The following is a 17,409-nucleotide window of genomic DNA, read 5'->3' as shown; positions in this document are numbered from 1 at the left end:
TACTGTAAAAATGAATTAATTAAATATAAAAAAGAGAAAGAAATACACTTCAGTTGCTCATATTACACAATTCAATTGACTAGGCATCAGTTATATTCAAATGTGGTCATATGTTAATTTTTCGAAATTTCAGAATAAGCCATTTTTGCAGCCTGTAGTATTCTTTCAAAGTAGAATGAACTCTTATCTGAAAAGACTAATGAAAACATGGTTTCTCATGATAACCCCTTTAACTTTTCCCCCGCCATTAACAGAATTTTCCGTCTTTTTTTTTCACTGTTAAAGTCAGTTCACACTGCACAGACAAACACCAACACACGTTTGTTGGGTTTTGTTGCATCAGTGTGTCAGCGTCTATTGGAGTTGGTCAGGGTGTGTTGTCACCTGACTGAACATGTTCAATCAGTGAGGGCATTTACATGCACACCAGTAAGCTGATAACTCCCAAACATCAGCTTATTGGAATAACCAGTTTCCCCCGTTTACATGCAAACCAGTAAACTGACAATGCAAGTAAACCACGTTTACATGACTTTATTAATAAAACGGGTATTTCCTTGTAGTGACGTCAAAAATAATAATGTCCGTATCTGACTCCAAATGTTATGTTAGTTGTGATGGGTGGCCTTAACTACTATGTACTAACATTTTAATTAATAATTGGATACAATGCACTTATTGTGTACTTACATATTTTTATATTGTACATTTAAAAAATACCTGCATGTCATTATGTCTGTAATTAATTTCTGTAGTCACATTTGTAATTACACAGTTGGCACTTCCCTTACACCTAACCCTACCCTTAAACTGACCCACACCACCACACCTGTCCCTAACTCTACCCCATTTCCCACCTCAATATCAGCAAAAGTGCTTCGCAATACAATTTGAACACAGTAAGTACATTGTACGGGGTACACAGCGGGAGATTTACGGCTCATATTATTCTCTCATGCTGTAACAGATGTAGCGTTTTGACTGAGCCTTTTCTACTTTTGCTGCATGAGATGGGAACACATTTTTAAAATTTTCTGTGTCTTAAAAGAGTCTATGTTTGTTATTATATGTCCTTTGTCCATGCAAAATGCTCACTCTGTCTGGATGCTTTTAAATATGCTCTGAGTATGCGTTTTTTTTTGTCACCTATCACACATGCGCACTTCAATAAACCAACAGAAAGCAGGTTAATGCGTTTACATGCCGCGCAAAATCGGGGTAAGAGGCAAAAAAACTACCTGTTCCGACCAGTTCATGCTTAAGCCGCTTATGACCTTACTTTGATAAAAGAAAACGGGTTACCGCGTTTACATGACCATGTTCGTTGTCGGCTTATTAAGCATAATCGGCTTAAGAACGTGCATTTAAACGCACTCAGTGTTTGTTGTTGTCTGTTTGGGGCAATGTGAGCATGACAGTTATTTTTCATAAATTGTAAACCCAACTACCAACTTGTTTGTTGGTGTGTGTTTTGGCGTTTGTGCAGTTTGAATTGGTCTTAATAGGCTGTGGTCTGCTAAAGCATTTTAGCCAGCTGAAAATGCTAGACTTTTTTTCCGCAGGGAACCAGGGACCTTTTATTCCCAGGGACCGCAGATGCAAATTATCTATCTTAGCTAACTCTGGCACAACATTTGTGTTGTGTATGGTCCCTGTTAAATAAACAAATAAACTAAACTAATCTAAACTTTCTGCTGAAAGTGCCTAGCTGTGGGTGCTTGAGAGCGTTTTGGCAGCGCACCATTTTTTCCCATTGAGATACTTTGTTCGCTATGATACGGAACATCGGATGTGTTACTAGTGTCTAAGTTCATATATAGTTGTGTATAGTTTCTGTATTGTTTCTATATAAAAATGCCGATACAATATATATGATTTGCTCTGACTCTTGTTTTAAATGGTTTTGCTCCATTATGCTTCTTGTTGTCATCTGTAAACGTTGTAGGAGAATGTGGCAGTTGGTCTGTGTTGTATTTGTACCACTTCTCCTCCACTGTTATTGGACTGCTGGGTAAAAAAAGTGACAGTGATGAGCGCTGCATTTTATCCAAAGCTGAAAATTCATCAACTCTTAGCCACTGGTAAAAAACACAGAGCACTTGAAATAGCTTGAGCGTGAATTAGACGCCTAGCACCTCGTTACGGTTATGGCGTTTTAAAAACACGGCACTCCCATTGAAAAGAATTGAAAAAATACGCCCTCCACATGAAAAAACACTAATACAGTAGGTGGAGCTACTATGCATCTCATGAAAGAGTACAGAATCTATGGATCTAAACACATGGAAAAAGAAGCAGTAACAAGCGATAAAACCATAGCTTATGCACATTTTTACAAAACTCAATTTTCTTAGCCTTTTGCTCAAAATGTTGCTCTTTTTAAAAAATAAACACCCACATTTAAATGTGGATAAAAAAAAGAATGCATGAAGCTAGAAAACATTTTTTGTTGTTGTTTATAAGCAGAGCTCTCTTGTTTCTTTTAATATATTGCATGTTCAGATTTTCATGAAAGTTTTGTGAAAATGATCAAATATGCTGATGATGGCTAGCAACTTTTTAAACTTTTTTTTTAATTACAGGATCACATTCAGTCATGTTATAAAGGTATCAACTACAGTGTTCACTGATATGACAGAGTAATATTAGTAATCTTAACTCGGATCCTTTTGTTCATGAGAGATATTAAGCAATATCATTCAATTACTCATGCTCAGTGTTTTTGCTGGCAGTATGATTTATATGATTATCTTATGCTGCATTGGAAAGGTAACTTCTGCCAATCATTGATCTGCTTTCAATTTTTGGTCTGCCCTCTTGAAGTTGATTGCCATTGAAATAATTGTTTACCTTGCCATTTAACAAGCAATCTATTTCTGTGACAGCGCTGGGTGAATGTATTCACAGAAGCACTGCAGAACTTTCAATTCAGAGTGACTGGATGCTTTTGATGCAGCACAAACTCTCATATGCAAAAAAATGCATATGCATATTTATGTAAAACTGTAGCTAAGCACTAAATGTTGTGCCACAATGTTGCTCATATGCATAAAAATATCTAATTCAAGCTAAAATTTCCTATAAATCAGCATCAGTTGAATTGCATTTGCACAATTACGAGTCATATTTAGTCAAACATACAGTTATAACAGCATAATTATGCATATCTTACATGCATGCTTGCTAACAAACTATGTCCGATCGGTCGTATCATATTTGCATGAAGCTAAGGAAGACTGGCCAAGAAAACAAAGTTTCAAACATAAGCAGCGGAATAAAGAGAGAAAAACGACATGAAAGCATTCAAAGTGACAGCACAGGGAGAAGGCAATGAGACAGTGAGTGACAGAAAACGAATATCAGAAAAAAAATGGGACAGGGAGAGAACGAGAGACAAATGAGCATGAAGAGCACTGTGGAAGGTGTTTGATTATGTTATGATTCCTCTAAAATGTCAAAGGCTCTTCGCATGCACTCTCACTTAGCTCTGACAAAGAGACAGAGAGCAATCTCAACTCATAAATACTGGCAGATGGACAAGAGGAAGCTGGCCAGAAGAAAATCAGACCTTACGGGCAGCGATCCTTTAGTGCACACTTCACTTTCATCAACACACATTTGCTTAATTGATTTGCCATGTCATAAATGTTTAAAACATTTATGTGCAAATGCATTATACTATTTCTATACGGGTCACTTGGATTTATTGGATGACACATTTAAAAAAAAGGGATGGTTCACCCTGAAATTGTGTCCTTGTTTACTAACCTATACTTTGTTCCAAATCCATATGACTTGTGACCTACATAAATAAGGAATAATTGATGATGAGCCATTGAATTATTCAAAAAATAATGCACACCCGATGTGGTAATGCGGTCCCGGTGCTAAGCAGGAAAAAAAAAAGTTTTCTAGTGTGCATTATTTAAATATGGATTATAACCGCTTATACTACAGTTAACACACCTCAAAAAAAAATTCAGATGGTTTATTTCTACACATTTGTCAGGTGTTTGTCTTTAAAACTCTCTTGTGTGCAGGACTGATTTCTTATACATCTAAACCCAAGCTTCCGTTGCTAATTCCAAAACGTCATTTTAGAGCTAGTAACAGAGGCTTGAGCCACTGATAGCAGACTAAAGGCACTTATTAATGCAGTGAGTTACTAGAGAGAGAGCGAGAGAAAGAGAGAGAGAGAGAGAGAGAGAGAGAGAGAGAGAGAGAGAGAGAGAGAGAGAGAGAGAGACAGAGAGAGAGAGAGAGAGAGAGAGAGAGAGAGAGAGAGAGATGTGAATTACCTCAGTCTGTGTGTCTCTTTCAACTGTGTTCGGCAGCAGTGTTTAATAATATAGAACTGTAAGCACAGTGCCTTTATTACCTCAGTAGTGAGAAATGTCATGTAGCTTTTAAGTTGCTGAAATATTTTACTGAAAAAATCATCAGAGCAGCGCTGACAACATGTTTCTGTGAGAGTTTGTCTATAGTGTATATGTGTATGTGTGAGTGGGAGAACAGAGAGAGTGGGACAAAAAAAAATGTGCATCTTGTACATAATTAAAAACATAATTAATATTTGGGAATAGCATGGAAATATTTTGTTGTTTTATCCTACTGTTTATGTGGTTGGTCAGTGTTTCCGTGGGTTTTGATTATTTTAATGTTGTATGCTGTAAATAAATTTGAAATAACTGGAATAATTTGGTGAAATATGGAACTGTAATGCTGTCAAGAAATACAAACTACTTTTGCCGTGCGTTTCCCTGAAAATAATTGCACACCTTAAAACGTTCATCAGCCAATTAGATTCAAGCATTCAACAATATATTTACAGTATAAAAGTAATTCAATAATTTTGTGTGGACTGAAATTGAATTCATTATTCACCAATATGTTTCTTCAAAATGCACCATAAGAGTTTCAGTGAATAACAACTTATATTTCAGCCTTTTTCCTCACACAAAACTAAAAAATATTAATTTTATAATACTTATGTTTATTTATGGAAAATAGTGAGCAATGCTTTCTTCAACCTTTCTTTTTCGTGTTCTGCTGAAGACAATGTTTTCATACAGAATTATTATTTTTGGGTGAACCATGCCTTTAAAGAACATTTTGCGTATAACTGTCATACATATTCTGCTTGAATTTGGTTGGAATTCATTGAAAAAAATAGCTTTTGAGTGTCTGAAAAAGAAATGCCAGGAAAACCATGTGCGTACAGTGTGAGCATAGCATCAGTTTATAAACCCTCTAAGATGCAGAATAATATTCTATCATGTATCATTTTTGTGTGGTATTATGTGATATACTGGCTTGGAGCTAAAATTGGGCTTTTAACAGAGCTTCAGCGCTAAGCTGTGGAGGTCGACCGCTGGCCTCAGTGAGACTTGTGGGATTGAGGAGGCTTGAGGAGATTTGTAAGCCATATGGAAGAGAAGCGAGCCAAACAGGCAGAATTTTTTAGCAAATAATACTGAGACACAGTTCTTCCAGTGTGTGCTGATTACACTGATGAACTCAGAAATCAAAGTCAATGAAAGAAAAATAGACACAAGGGAGGAAAAATGTGTTAAGGAAAAACCAGTGACTGAAATAACCAAACAACACTCACAAAACGGATTATATTGATTAAGATTAGCTATAGAAACATAATTCTACAACATTTTGTTACATTCAATCAACGCAAAGCCTATCAGCATATCATTGCTTTTGCTGTCCATGAAATGTGATACAAACTATGAACTAATGTGTTAAACCACCAATCACATACAGACCAGCAAATGATAGTCCGGCATATTAGGGGCACTACTGTAACCCTTCCCACTTTGAGCACTGCCCATTTTCACATGACAAATTGCTATATACATTTCCGGTAACACTTTTTTTTACAGTTTCCTTGTTACATATGTTACATTTACTTACCATAGTAATAAAAGAGGCAACGTGGGGGAGAGGACGCTGGCGTCGTCTGTTCGCCGCCTCTCCACCCACAAATCATGTTAATGTACTATTAGATTTAGATTTTATTTTATTTCCTTATGTTTGTGACTAGTCTAACAGTCAGAGCTACAATTGGGGCTGTTGCTGATTGCTGGCAGCCACTGAGAGGACGTTGTTCCTCGTTTCGCCGTTTTCCACCGCTTCGGTTGGTTCTGGTTTGGAGGACATTTGATGTTTCTCGCCGCGACTGCTCACTGGTGGTCTCCCTTGGGCTTAAGCTGCATGGTGGCTGAAGTTTGCACCGGGCTAGCGTCATCTGGGCCATCGTAATCGGCGTCCGGCATGATGTTGGGATGTTCCGCTTCTCGGCTGCGCCGCTGTTCCGTCCTGCATTGCGGCCGTGGAGCGGCTTGGACTTCTGCGCCGACCCCGGTGTGTCCACAGAAGTGCCCGGAAAAATGTTCTGCCTCCTGCATGGTGCTGCGGCGATCCCCATCGTTTGAATCGTCATGAAGACCCATCATCTGGTCTTCAGCTGTCCTGCCTCGGCGATGTCATCAGGACACACTGCCGCTGGGAGAAATTTAAAACATGGAGTGGACCACAGTGTGCTGCGGAGCTAACAGAGACTTCCACCATCAGCTCTGTTTCTGTTCACCATCAGCTTTGTTTCTGTTCACCATCAGCTCTGTTTCTGTTCACCATCAGCTCTGTTTCTGTTCACCTTCAGCTCTTTTTCTGTTCACCATCAGCTCTGTTTCTGTTCTGTTTTCTGTGTTGGTTGATTGTTTGTAGTATTCTATATTTTTACTTTTTATTCATTTTTTGTGTTATTCCCCCCTTTGTTGCACTTTGAGATTCTTCGGAATGAAAAGTGCATTATAAATAAAATCTATTATTATTAATTACAGTAAATTATGCATAATTACATGCAACTAAACCTCAACCAAACCCTAATCCTACCATAACCCTGTAGTAAGTACATGTTGTTAATAAATATTACTAAGTACTTACATATATAATAACACTGTAACAATGACACCATAAAATAAAGTGTAACCCAAAATTTCTTTGTCATAAAAAACAGAAGTAACAAATGTACGTCTTAAAGCCAAGAACTGTATTAAAATGCATTTGAGTAGATTGATTCATCAGAGGAGTGCATGTAGTCTGATGGTGCACACAGTACAGAGTTCAAATCCCACTTAGTCCTTCTCATTTCAATGCTTTTAGTAGGCATAACTAAATTAATTTGAACAAAAAGACTACTAGACCAAATCCATTCAAACTATTTATTTTTGTTGTAAAGGCTTAGATATTTAATTGCATGGAAAGCTTCCTGAATTGAATTATGTAAATGTTTAATTTTTGAATGAACAAAGGAGTTGAATATGATAAGAGGAAGAGATTAGGGATCCATGCTCGGGAAAGTTGAAAGTTTTAAAAGGAAAAGAATTCAATGCTGAACAATATACTAAAGCGATTATAATGAACCAAGGCAAAATAAAGGTTCTCCCTGCTGCAGAGGAGAGCTAAAGAACAGGCAGACAGAGGACGCTCATACTAATGATTCGTCTCTAACAAGCCTCCGCTTGGTCTTTTATGTGGAGCTGCTCTGAGGATGCTTGAGGGAGAGATCCCTCTGTCAGACGTTCCACCATAGACAACCAAGAGAAATCCTGCTTTACCCAACGCTCATAATTGAACAGATCTGCTACAGGCTAAAGGAAAGACAAAATTCTCAGGCGAAATGTTTGTGATCAGAATCACATCACCAGATCAAATGTTTGATTGTTGCATCTCATTAACAGTGAGAATAACCAGTGTGGTTATTATTAACCCCTAAACTACTTAAGCTCTTCAGCATATTTTGAATGATTATGATGGATGCAATATTGGACCCACGGGTAGGGCGCGGAGTTGAATTGCCCTGAAGGCATTTTTAACGTTGTTGTTTTTGTTTTTTGTGAGTGACACAAAAGTAAATACTCATAACACCAAATACAGTCAAAATGCAACTTTTTACATTTTTAGAAAGAAAACAAAATCATTACATTTGGATTTAATGCTAAGAAACTGCTGATAAAAGACAAAAAAAAGTGTGCTCAAGGGAGATTTGACATATATTTTTAATTTGAAATAACTCAGTATAAGTTAACTCATGGGAAGCAGCTTTGGGGAAGTTCCCCGACATGTGAGCAGCATCTGGAGAAAATGTTATGGTAATTGCATAAAATAATCAAAAGCTACAGCATTCGGAACCAAAGCAGCCTTTTTGTTTAGCCCTTGACACCCGGAAGGCAATTTTAAAATTGTTGTTCCTCTGTGAGGAATATATGGTGATCGGATTATGTTGATTTTGGAATATTTTCAATCGGGCGCATCCACTGTCAGTAATAATGTGCCATTTTCCATGATCGGAGCATGTTTCATGATGTTATGAGCGAAAACGTGACAAATGCTGCATCTGTAGTCTATATTATTTACATATGGGTCTGGGGTGCTACATGTACAAAAACTCACTCAAGTTTAGTGAAAGCCCAACACAATTTTGCTTGTTGTATTCTACTCCGAGATACCTTTCAAATGACATATGACACATGACTATCTGAGCTGTATGATGTTTATGACATACTACAGTACATAGTACAAAAACGTATTTCATAAATGTATTAATCATCAAATAACTCAGCACTACTTCGGAGTTAATCAAATTGTAACATGCTACATGCATTGTAAAGTTCAAATGACACCTATTTTGTGTTGATCAAGGTAGTAGTTTTGAAAAATAGGATAATACATTTTTTCATAGCTAGGTGGCGTCGGCCGGCAGTACACTACTCAGAACTCGTTTAGAGTGGATCAAAATGAGATGCAAAGCTGAGTTTCAATTCTAAGCTTTAAAATTACACCAAGTTTATGTTATTCCATTCAGTGGTTGCTTAATATGTATTTTTTTCACAGGGGGATTTCATAGAAAAGCTAATTCAAAATATTAATAAATACTAGAATAATAGTAAAGAAATAATCATAAAATAGCACTGCGAATAACAAAGCCACAGAAACAATTGCCTCCCTTGATAGCATTTACAATCTCTGCATTAAGCATCCAGTCAATGCAAATCAGGTGCTGTTCAACATGCAAAAAAATAAGCGTCCATTGTTCATCTGGATGTACGCCTGGTCAATTTTTTGCATCATTTTAACATCTGATAAATTTGATTAGCCGCTGCTGCCATGATCAATAGAAAATGTTAATCAACAACTCTTAATAAAATTTTGTTTAACATGCTTCATGTGGACATTATTAGCGCCACAGAAATTGAGCCAGGACTTCTGTAAATAAGGTTCAATCAATAATAAGCCTACCTTACATAAAGAGGTGTGTTTGTACTGAAAATAAATTTAATTACTTAATTTTGCAAGGTAATACCGCAGACTACTTTAATGATTTTGGCCCCAGCAAGCTCCAATGACTAACAATCCTTATTTCACAGCTCTCTGTAGTACTTAATTCTGATTAACCAGGGACAACATGCTACAATCACATTTTTTTTTATATAATGACCACTAAAATGTACAATTTTATGTTGTTCCAGGAATCCGATTAGCTGTGTTTGTGTCAAGTCTCTCGTATCAGCCTCTTTCTTCTCGATATTTTGCGAGGATGACCGGTTGACCGCATTTTATCATATACAAATAAAGCTTACAGATTACAGTGACATCAAGGCTGCAATACACCATGCACAAGACTTGCATTGTAAAGCAGGGCGACACATAAGAACACACGTGTGGTCCTATGTGTATTGAATGGGGAGATTAGAGAGCCGTAATGTGTAATTGAGGATATGGCCTGTAAACGTGGGCCGGTAATTACACTGGGCGGCTTTTCTCTACGGCCTCTACAGTAATAGGTAAAGTGATAATGGAATTAGTGATTGCCACTTACACAAGAAGGACTCGCGCTAGCCTCCATTAACCGTACACACTCGTCTATAGACCTGCACGCACATACACACAGTCTTTTTTTCACACACTTACAGCACATAGAATCAGAGCATTTAAATGCAAATGCATCTGATTAAAAGGTAAAATTGAGCAGGTTACAACCAGTCCCATTCGCGTCACCTCGGCACATCTTATCTCACGCTTGCCCTCGCTAAATAAACAACAATTTATTTGAGTTTATTTTTAATCTAAAAAGCACGAAGGATCCAAAAAGGTGGCTTGGTGTTTAAACATCCTTTTTACTTTCATATTGATTTTTTTCCTCCTTCTGTCCTTCTCTATTTGTCCCTTTGGCTGAGTGTAATAGATAGAGACATTCGTGTAGCAGAGGTTTAATATATAGGCAGGCAGGAATATAATTTAAGAGGTCGGTGAGAATGACCTTATATCAAGAGGACAGATCAGACTTCATTCTGTGTTGCAGCACATCCAAGAGTCTGGCAAACACGTGCACACATACAAACTGGCAAACACAAAGGGAATAAGAAGGAAAAGCGACAGAAGATGAAAGAGACATCAACACGTATTTTTGTGATAAGGGCCGGTTGGGGTTTGACTATTTATGTGAAGATGAGAGAACACTTTTTTGCGCAATTAAAAGCTCCTTGAGTGGTACTCCTGGGATGGGAAAAATGATTCAAACAAAACAGAGAATTATAGTTTAATTAAATGTCAATAAGGATGGAGAAAACCAACACAAAGGAACATATACCGTGGGGACCAAACTTTTGAGAGTGCTAATGACAATGCTTAATAAAGTGAAAATGCTTGATATTTATTTTTAATTAATTATTAAATTGTCTTAAAATAAAAAAACTAAGAACTGACAAATCAAAGTTGACTGTCACTGACAAATTTAGACAAATTTTGAAGCCATACCATCTCAGACTTGTGTTAGATCAATGTGAATATTTAATCTGTGCGAGTTGAACACGTGTGATCCCCCCCCCTCAGTTTATATCAGATCCTTTATGCAAATGACTGACTATGTCTTGAAGATCGACTTACATTTTATATCCACCGCAGGATGTTATTAAATCCAGGGCACCAGTACATTTAAATGGCTCATAAACTCTCTTAAAACTGTGTATTGGCCAGTCAGCGTAATCTAAAGCTGGATTCTGTGCATACTGACTGAATAACACTTCCTGTGCTCAGAGGAAGGTGAATAAATATTCAACTTGCCCCTGTTGATTTCCTCAACACAAGAAATGGATTAAAATGTGCATTTTATAAGACCAGGGGACTGACTAAGCAGTTTGCACATGACATTATAGGGGGTATTCGCCAAGAAAGCATGTTGTTATACCAATGAACGCCGTTGTGCACGAAGAGAAAGAGAGAGAGACAAACAAATATATTCCCACCCCTCCGGTGCTGTATGTACAGTTAACACAACAAACACATCAATCTTTCTCCTGCCCGTCACACAGCGAGGCTCAAGAGATTGAAGCCCAACTGTCAGAAGTTTCAACCACAGCAACAGAGCAAAAAAAGGAGAGGAAGACTATACAAAAGACACCAAAATGTTGTCAGGACTTCTTGTCAAGTACCACTTCCATGTTTCATGATTTGATAAAAAATTGAAGCTGCTATGGACTGTAAGCCAATGACAGGTTTATGGTTGACCATATGGAAATAAATACCTTGGCTATCAGTTATATTTATTACTCCAACAGTGAATAATGTCTTCACATACATATGAGCTGACATACTAATAGGGCTGGGCGATATGGCCCAAAAAAAAAATCCCCGATTTTTTCACCAAAAATTCGATTTACGATTTAAAACGATTTTTTCCCCCTCCTACTTAAAATCAATCTGCAGATGACAAAGAAATTGTTCAAAACAAGTTTTAACTTTATTTTGTTTAGGTAAAATTAAATATTTGCAGCTTGGTAGAAGTGCTACCTGGGGTGCAAAACTTTCAGCATGTGAATAACCCCGACTATTCCACAGTATAAATGGGCACCATATCTTTTGCAATATACAGTATACATATCAAAGGTTTATGAATTGATATGCAGATAAAATTAACTTTTATTAACAACAGTAATGTGCAAAAAAAGTATAGGGAAAATTTAAATGTAGCCTAATGCTCTTATTAAATATAGATTAGCATTGTTCTTCAATAGTCTCACACTGAACTGACCAACAGCTTCAGTGATTATTAAAGGAGCTCTTTACTTTACTGTAATTTAGTCACAATTTGAAGAAAAGTTTAGTTTTTCCTGAGACTGTGACTTCGTACTTTCCATACATTAGGGAGTGAAAATCGCCAATAAATCAATAAGTGCTCTTCTGCTGGTTATAGTGGTGGGCATTTCATATCTTTTTTAAAATAAAAATGCTACAAAATGGATTACACATTTAAAAAAAATAAACTAAAAAAAACATTCCACTATTTCTTTCACAAGACCCCTTTAAACTTTTAGTTTTACAAACCATCACATTAAAAATAACATTACAATCGGATATTTAGAGCTTTGAAGTGCTGGAAATAAGTGTGAAGCTCTTGAAAACCATTGGAAAGTGCTTGAATTTCAATCTCAAAAGGTTGTACGAATCCTGAGATAAATAATGACAACAACAACATTAAATCCATGTGGTTTTACTACAGTAAATCATGGTGAATGTTGGTGTTTTGTGACTGAAACCCCTGACCTTCGCTCAGCTCTGTTTGATCTGATATCTGTGGTTTATAACAGAATTCTGCGCCGACCGCTTCCACTAGATCACAGTAGCGATGGTGTGTTGATTTAAACGGTCTCTCACTGGATCACCAGCGCTGTGTATCGTGTCTGTCACGAGATTGGCCCGTGTGTGAGCTCGCGCTGCGTTCGTGTCAGCGCAGCTTTAAATGAGTATAGCGCCTACCGCGGTTCCGTTCAGACTTCAAACACACTTTGCAGCGGGGTATTGTTAATTGTTCTGTGAAAAACTGAACCAATTACGAATGACACGGTATGTTGTTAGACGCGATCCTTGTTGTTTGTGTACCTCTGTGGCAAACGCGCGCGGGGAGGGCTGAGCCATTACGGGAGCTCAGAGGGGAGCGTCGGCGGATTTGAAAGAGAAAACCGATTTTCATTCACAAAAATCGTCGTAAACTAAAAACTCGAATTAATTCATAAAATCGATTTATCGCCCAGCCCTACATACTAATAATCATATTTCTGTTCTGTATCGTTTTGACGATATGATTCAGAAAAAGAGATTACTCACCTTGCTCACAATCAAATTCCTCTACAGTGGAGACGAAGTGAGGTCTGGAGTAAAAGTTGTGAGGTCCTGGCTGCTGGAGACCGCCCAGGCTGAAAAACGCCCTGTCACTGGCAGCGCACGAGGAGAACGCTCTGCGGCTGGGGATACACGGGTACCGCGTCCAGCTCTTCATCTCAAGGTCAAAGGCCTCGAATGCGGTCACTGGCAGCTTGCCTTGACGCCCACCTGTCGAAGGGGAAAGAAAGAAGAGGGAAGGAGGATTAAATTGAAGTATGTATGTGTGTGTGTGTGTGTGTGTGTGTGTGTGTGTGTGTGTGTGTGTGTGTGTGTGAGAGTGAGTGAGTGAGGGGGGAGGAGGATATCTCTCTGATAGGATTCAGTCAGTGTGTCACGTCTCTGTCCCTGCTGGGAGCCAGCATGTGTGCGATTACCACATGTCACGACTCACTGACAATGCTTTGGTCTCAGACAAGCTGACAGCCTATATTATTGAGTCTCTGACACACACTCACACACACAAAAATATGCATCTAACAGCACACTTACAGCCACTAGTGGACGGTAACAAGTATTTTTACTTTGTTACTGTTCTTTACTAGCCTGACAAGCCAGACCCACATCAAGATGTTTGGTCTGGGAACGTTTCCACAAAGCATTGTAAGCCTAAGTTGATCGTAGAGACCATTGGTGATTTGTTCTACGATCAACTTAAAGGAGTACTTCAGTGCTGGGAAGATGAATCTGTATTTAAACTGGGTCATTAATGTAGTAGAAATGTGAAATTATTTTTTAACTTAGTGCTTTCTAGACTGAGAAAAGACAGAAAACGTATTTTTGTCTCATGGGGATGAAAGACAACAATTCCCAGAATGCTTCGCTGCCCTACGAGGCAACTCGCAAAGTCACCGGTATTAGATTACTGAATTACTGATCACTTTCCCACCGCGACCGCTTTCATTTTCATAAAATCAGTTTAGTTAGAGAACAGACACTACAATTAAAAACTGAACGTGTCTGTTCAATATGTGATTTAGCCGCTGAGGGAGTCTCACAGCCCAAAACGCTGCAGGAGTCAGATATATTGACAGTCATGGATGAGCCCGTGATGAGAGCTGAGGTAAACAAGTCCGCGACATAGATTCAGAGTGTATGATCAGTCTGGTGCGTTTTCAGTTCTTGCCTTTGAAAGCTTAACTTTCATAGGAATTAGTTTGAGAAGTTGAAAGACTTGCTTTGCTCTGCTGGCCGCACCATTTAAACATAAATGCCTGAGGCTGCAGCTGCGCTGAGTGCTGTGAGTGTGATCTCCCATCCCCCACACGCAAGTGGAAAACATATGGAAATGGCTCCCTCTGCTGGCTGTAGTCTTTAGCCATTGGCCAACAATTCCTCCGATGGCGCAAATTGACAATATTTTTCGTCATGGGAGGAATTTTTCCAGAAATAAAATGCATAAATGATACAAAGCCATATGCTAATCTGGCTGATATGAAGCCATATGCTAATCGCTAAAGTAACCCTTTAAGCTTACGATGCTTTTGGGAAATGCAGCCCAGAGCAACATGAAGCGGAGCTAGTTGATAGATTAAAATTTCGCAGTATCCGGTCGGCAAAACTCTGAACACATCTTCCCATGATTTCAGTGCCGTTATTTGTTCTTTTCTCAAAGAAAAGCTTAACTCCAAGTCTTCCAGAGTCGATTTGAAAAAACGCCAATCGCCAGCTTCTGTGTTTACAAGTAGAACACAACTATGCAATCATTACGTTAAGCCCGCCCACTGACTCTATACATTACGTGATTGGCCTGACCAGAGTTTGTTTTTTCCAGCTCAGAAGTCTATTGAGAGTTGCTAGACTACATTTGCGCTAGGGTGCGTCTAGATTTCTAGGGTGGTACTTAACATTTTTCAAGTATCTTTTCTTTATCTGAGCATTTTTATTTTGGAAAACTTCTATTTCACTATCTTCAAAAGCATAATAATAACAAACCGCACTAAATGATTAATTTGTGAATTAGACTGATTCAATTGCATTTGTTCTCAAGTCAACAACTCACTGAAATCAAATGATTCGGTCAGAATGAGGCTCCAGTGAACAATTCAGTGAATTCACAAGTCAGACTCAAAATGAACAAAGAATGAGAGCTCTTCTGAGTTTGAGTGTCTGAAAAAAGTAAGTTATTGATGAATCTTAGGATTTATTATTGTAAATGAAAATCATATTGTCAGTTGTTTGTGAACTAAATCTGCAGTAAAAGGGTGAGCTATTTAAGCCATGACATGCTTGAATGTGAACATGCCCACATATGTGTATAACCGCCTGAATTGGTAGGTTTCAGGTCAACTATAATGTTAAAATAACACAAATTAATTCCCATACATCTTCCCAACGTTTCCTTTGACAGCACACATTTACAAATTTTCACTAAAAAACACTTAAATTATCAGTAATTACAAGTAGTAGTTATCAATGTATGACAAGTTTTGTTACTAAAAACATTTCTTACAGATCAATACATTGTCTGCAAGATTATCCTTGTTGACTAGTACTGGCTACTTAAATTCATAATGTAGCTGTAACTTATTAAGGCTCTATCTGTGTGTTTAGTCCACCTTACATATTTTGAGCAGTAGGATGGAGTATATAAAATTGCTAAATTAACAATCACCAATGAGTACTTTTTAATCCTTAAGCACATAAAAAATCTAGTACTTTTACTCAAGTAAAATTGAAAAGGAGTACTAAACACTTTTACTGGAGTAATATTGTGGAATTTTTTGGGTAACTGCACTTTTACTCAATTACTTGATTTGTGTACTTCGTCCACCACTGCATTACAAAGGCCATACACAGGCTTGAATGTACAAACTCGTTTACATTTATTCATTTAGAAAATATGACAAAGGTACATGATGTTTCCGACTACAACACAAATGATCATTCTAAAGTGACAGAAACATAGACACAAGCAAGTAATGAAGAAATAGAAAGCAATGTTGTCAGCTAATGGTTTTGTTTTATTACAATAATGCATTAGGCAGACACCAATCAAAGCAAACCCATGGTCTTATCATTGCTAGAATTAGACAAAAAGGCTAAAAGCTCATCTAGACTGTTCATGCACAATAAAAAAAGCACAGAAAGGAAAAATGATTTATTGCACTTTCACCAAAAGTGACTTTTCAAACCATATGGCTCTACATACTCTACTGTTTTGTCTACACAGGAAGTAGTAAAAGGAGCTGTCAACTTATTAGTTAGCAACTGTGTTACCAGAGTGTTTCTTTCTACACACAAGCAGAATAGTGTTTGTGTGTCCCAAGTTCATCTCTTAAGATGCATTATTATTTAATTAATAAATACAATGATTTTATTTATCAAGGTCATGTGAATGTGATGTTTTTTTATGTGGAATATGTCTGAGGAGCTTGTTATTGGGATTTTAAAACGGCAGAAAGATTCTTCTCAGTGATAACACAATTAATTTGACCTCTGTGAGTGTGTAGTTACAGTAGCAGACAAAAGTCAGTGCAGACAGCACATTTAATGTGATGAGAAGGAAAATGAGGCTGTGATGGATGGAAGTTCATGTTATATACAGTTGTGTACCTGGATACAAATCATTCAGCTGATGAAAATTGAAAATATGGTCACAGTGGATAAAGTAATCTGGAAAATCTCAATAGGATCTTAAAATATTACACAAGATGAACTGTACTTTCTATTTCATCTGATAATCATTTTTTATTTGACATTATCTGAGTCAAATTACTGATCTCAGCTGGTTGGAGTTAGAGTTTTGCCTTATACCATATAATTGTGCATTTAAAGGGATAATTAATCCACAAATTAAAATGATGTCTTATTTACTCACCCTCATTTCGTTTCAAACTTGTATGACTTAATTTCTTCTGTGGAACAAAAAATAATATATTTTTTGGAAGGTGGATAACCAGAGGGTTTTGTCAACAAACCCCCACTTAGACAATTATCAACAATTATTAGGCAACAATTATCAAAATATCTTATTTTATGTTCCACAGAAATGTAGCAATTCATACAGGTTTGGATGATGAGTAAACAAAGACAGAATTCTCATTTTTAGGTGAATCAAACTAAAAATTATGAAAAATGAATGGAGTAGAACGTACTCGGTTACTTTCGTAACCTCGGTTCCCTGAGAGAGAGGAACGAGTATTACGTATGGGAAAAACTCCTTTTCTCGAGAATGTGAAG

At 37.4% G+C, this 17,409-nt stretch overlaps 1 protein-coding gene across 5 annotated transcripts in view; it reads right to left on the bottom strand.

Annotated features, from left to right (window-relative positions):
• klhdc8b (kelch domain containing 8B) overlaps nucleotides 1-17,409 on the bottom strand; it is a 176,974-nt gene that overhangs the window by 25,499 nt on the left and 134,066 nt on the right. For all 5 annotated transcript variants that reach the window (XM_067446455.1, XM_067446451.1, XM_067446454.1 and 2 more), the window contains exon 5: nucleotides 13,174-13,398. In XM_067446455.1, the coding sequence (XP_067302556.1) occupies nucleotides 13,174-13,398 (225 nt within the window). The remainder of the gene's footprint in view (nucleotides 1-13,173; nucleotides 13,399-17,409) is intronic.

This window comes from Pseudorasbora parva, chromosome 6 (genome assembly GCF_024679245.1).
Source record: "Pseudorasbora parva isolate DD20220531a chromosome 6, ASM2467924v1, whole genome shotgun sequence".
Lineage (NCBI taxonomy): Eukaryota > Metazoa > Chordata > Actinopteri > Cypriniformes > Gobionidae > Pseudorasbora > Pseudorasbora parva.
Note: the sequence above shows the minus strand (reverse complement) of the source record. Positions and strands in the feature narration are given on the sequence as shown.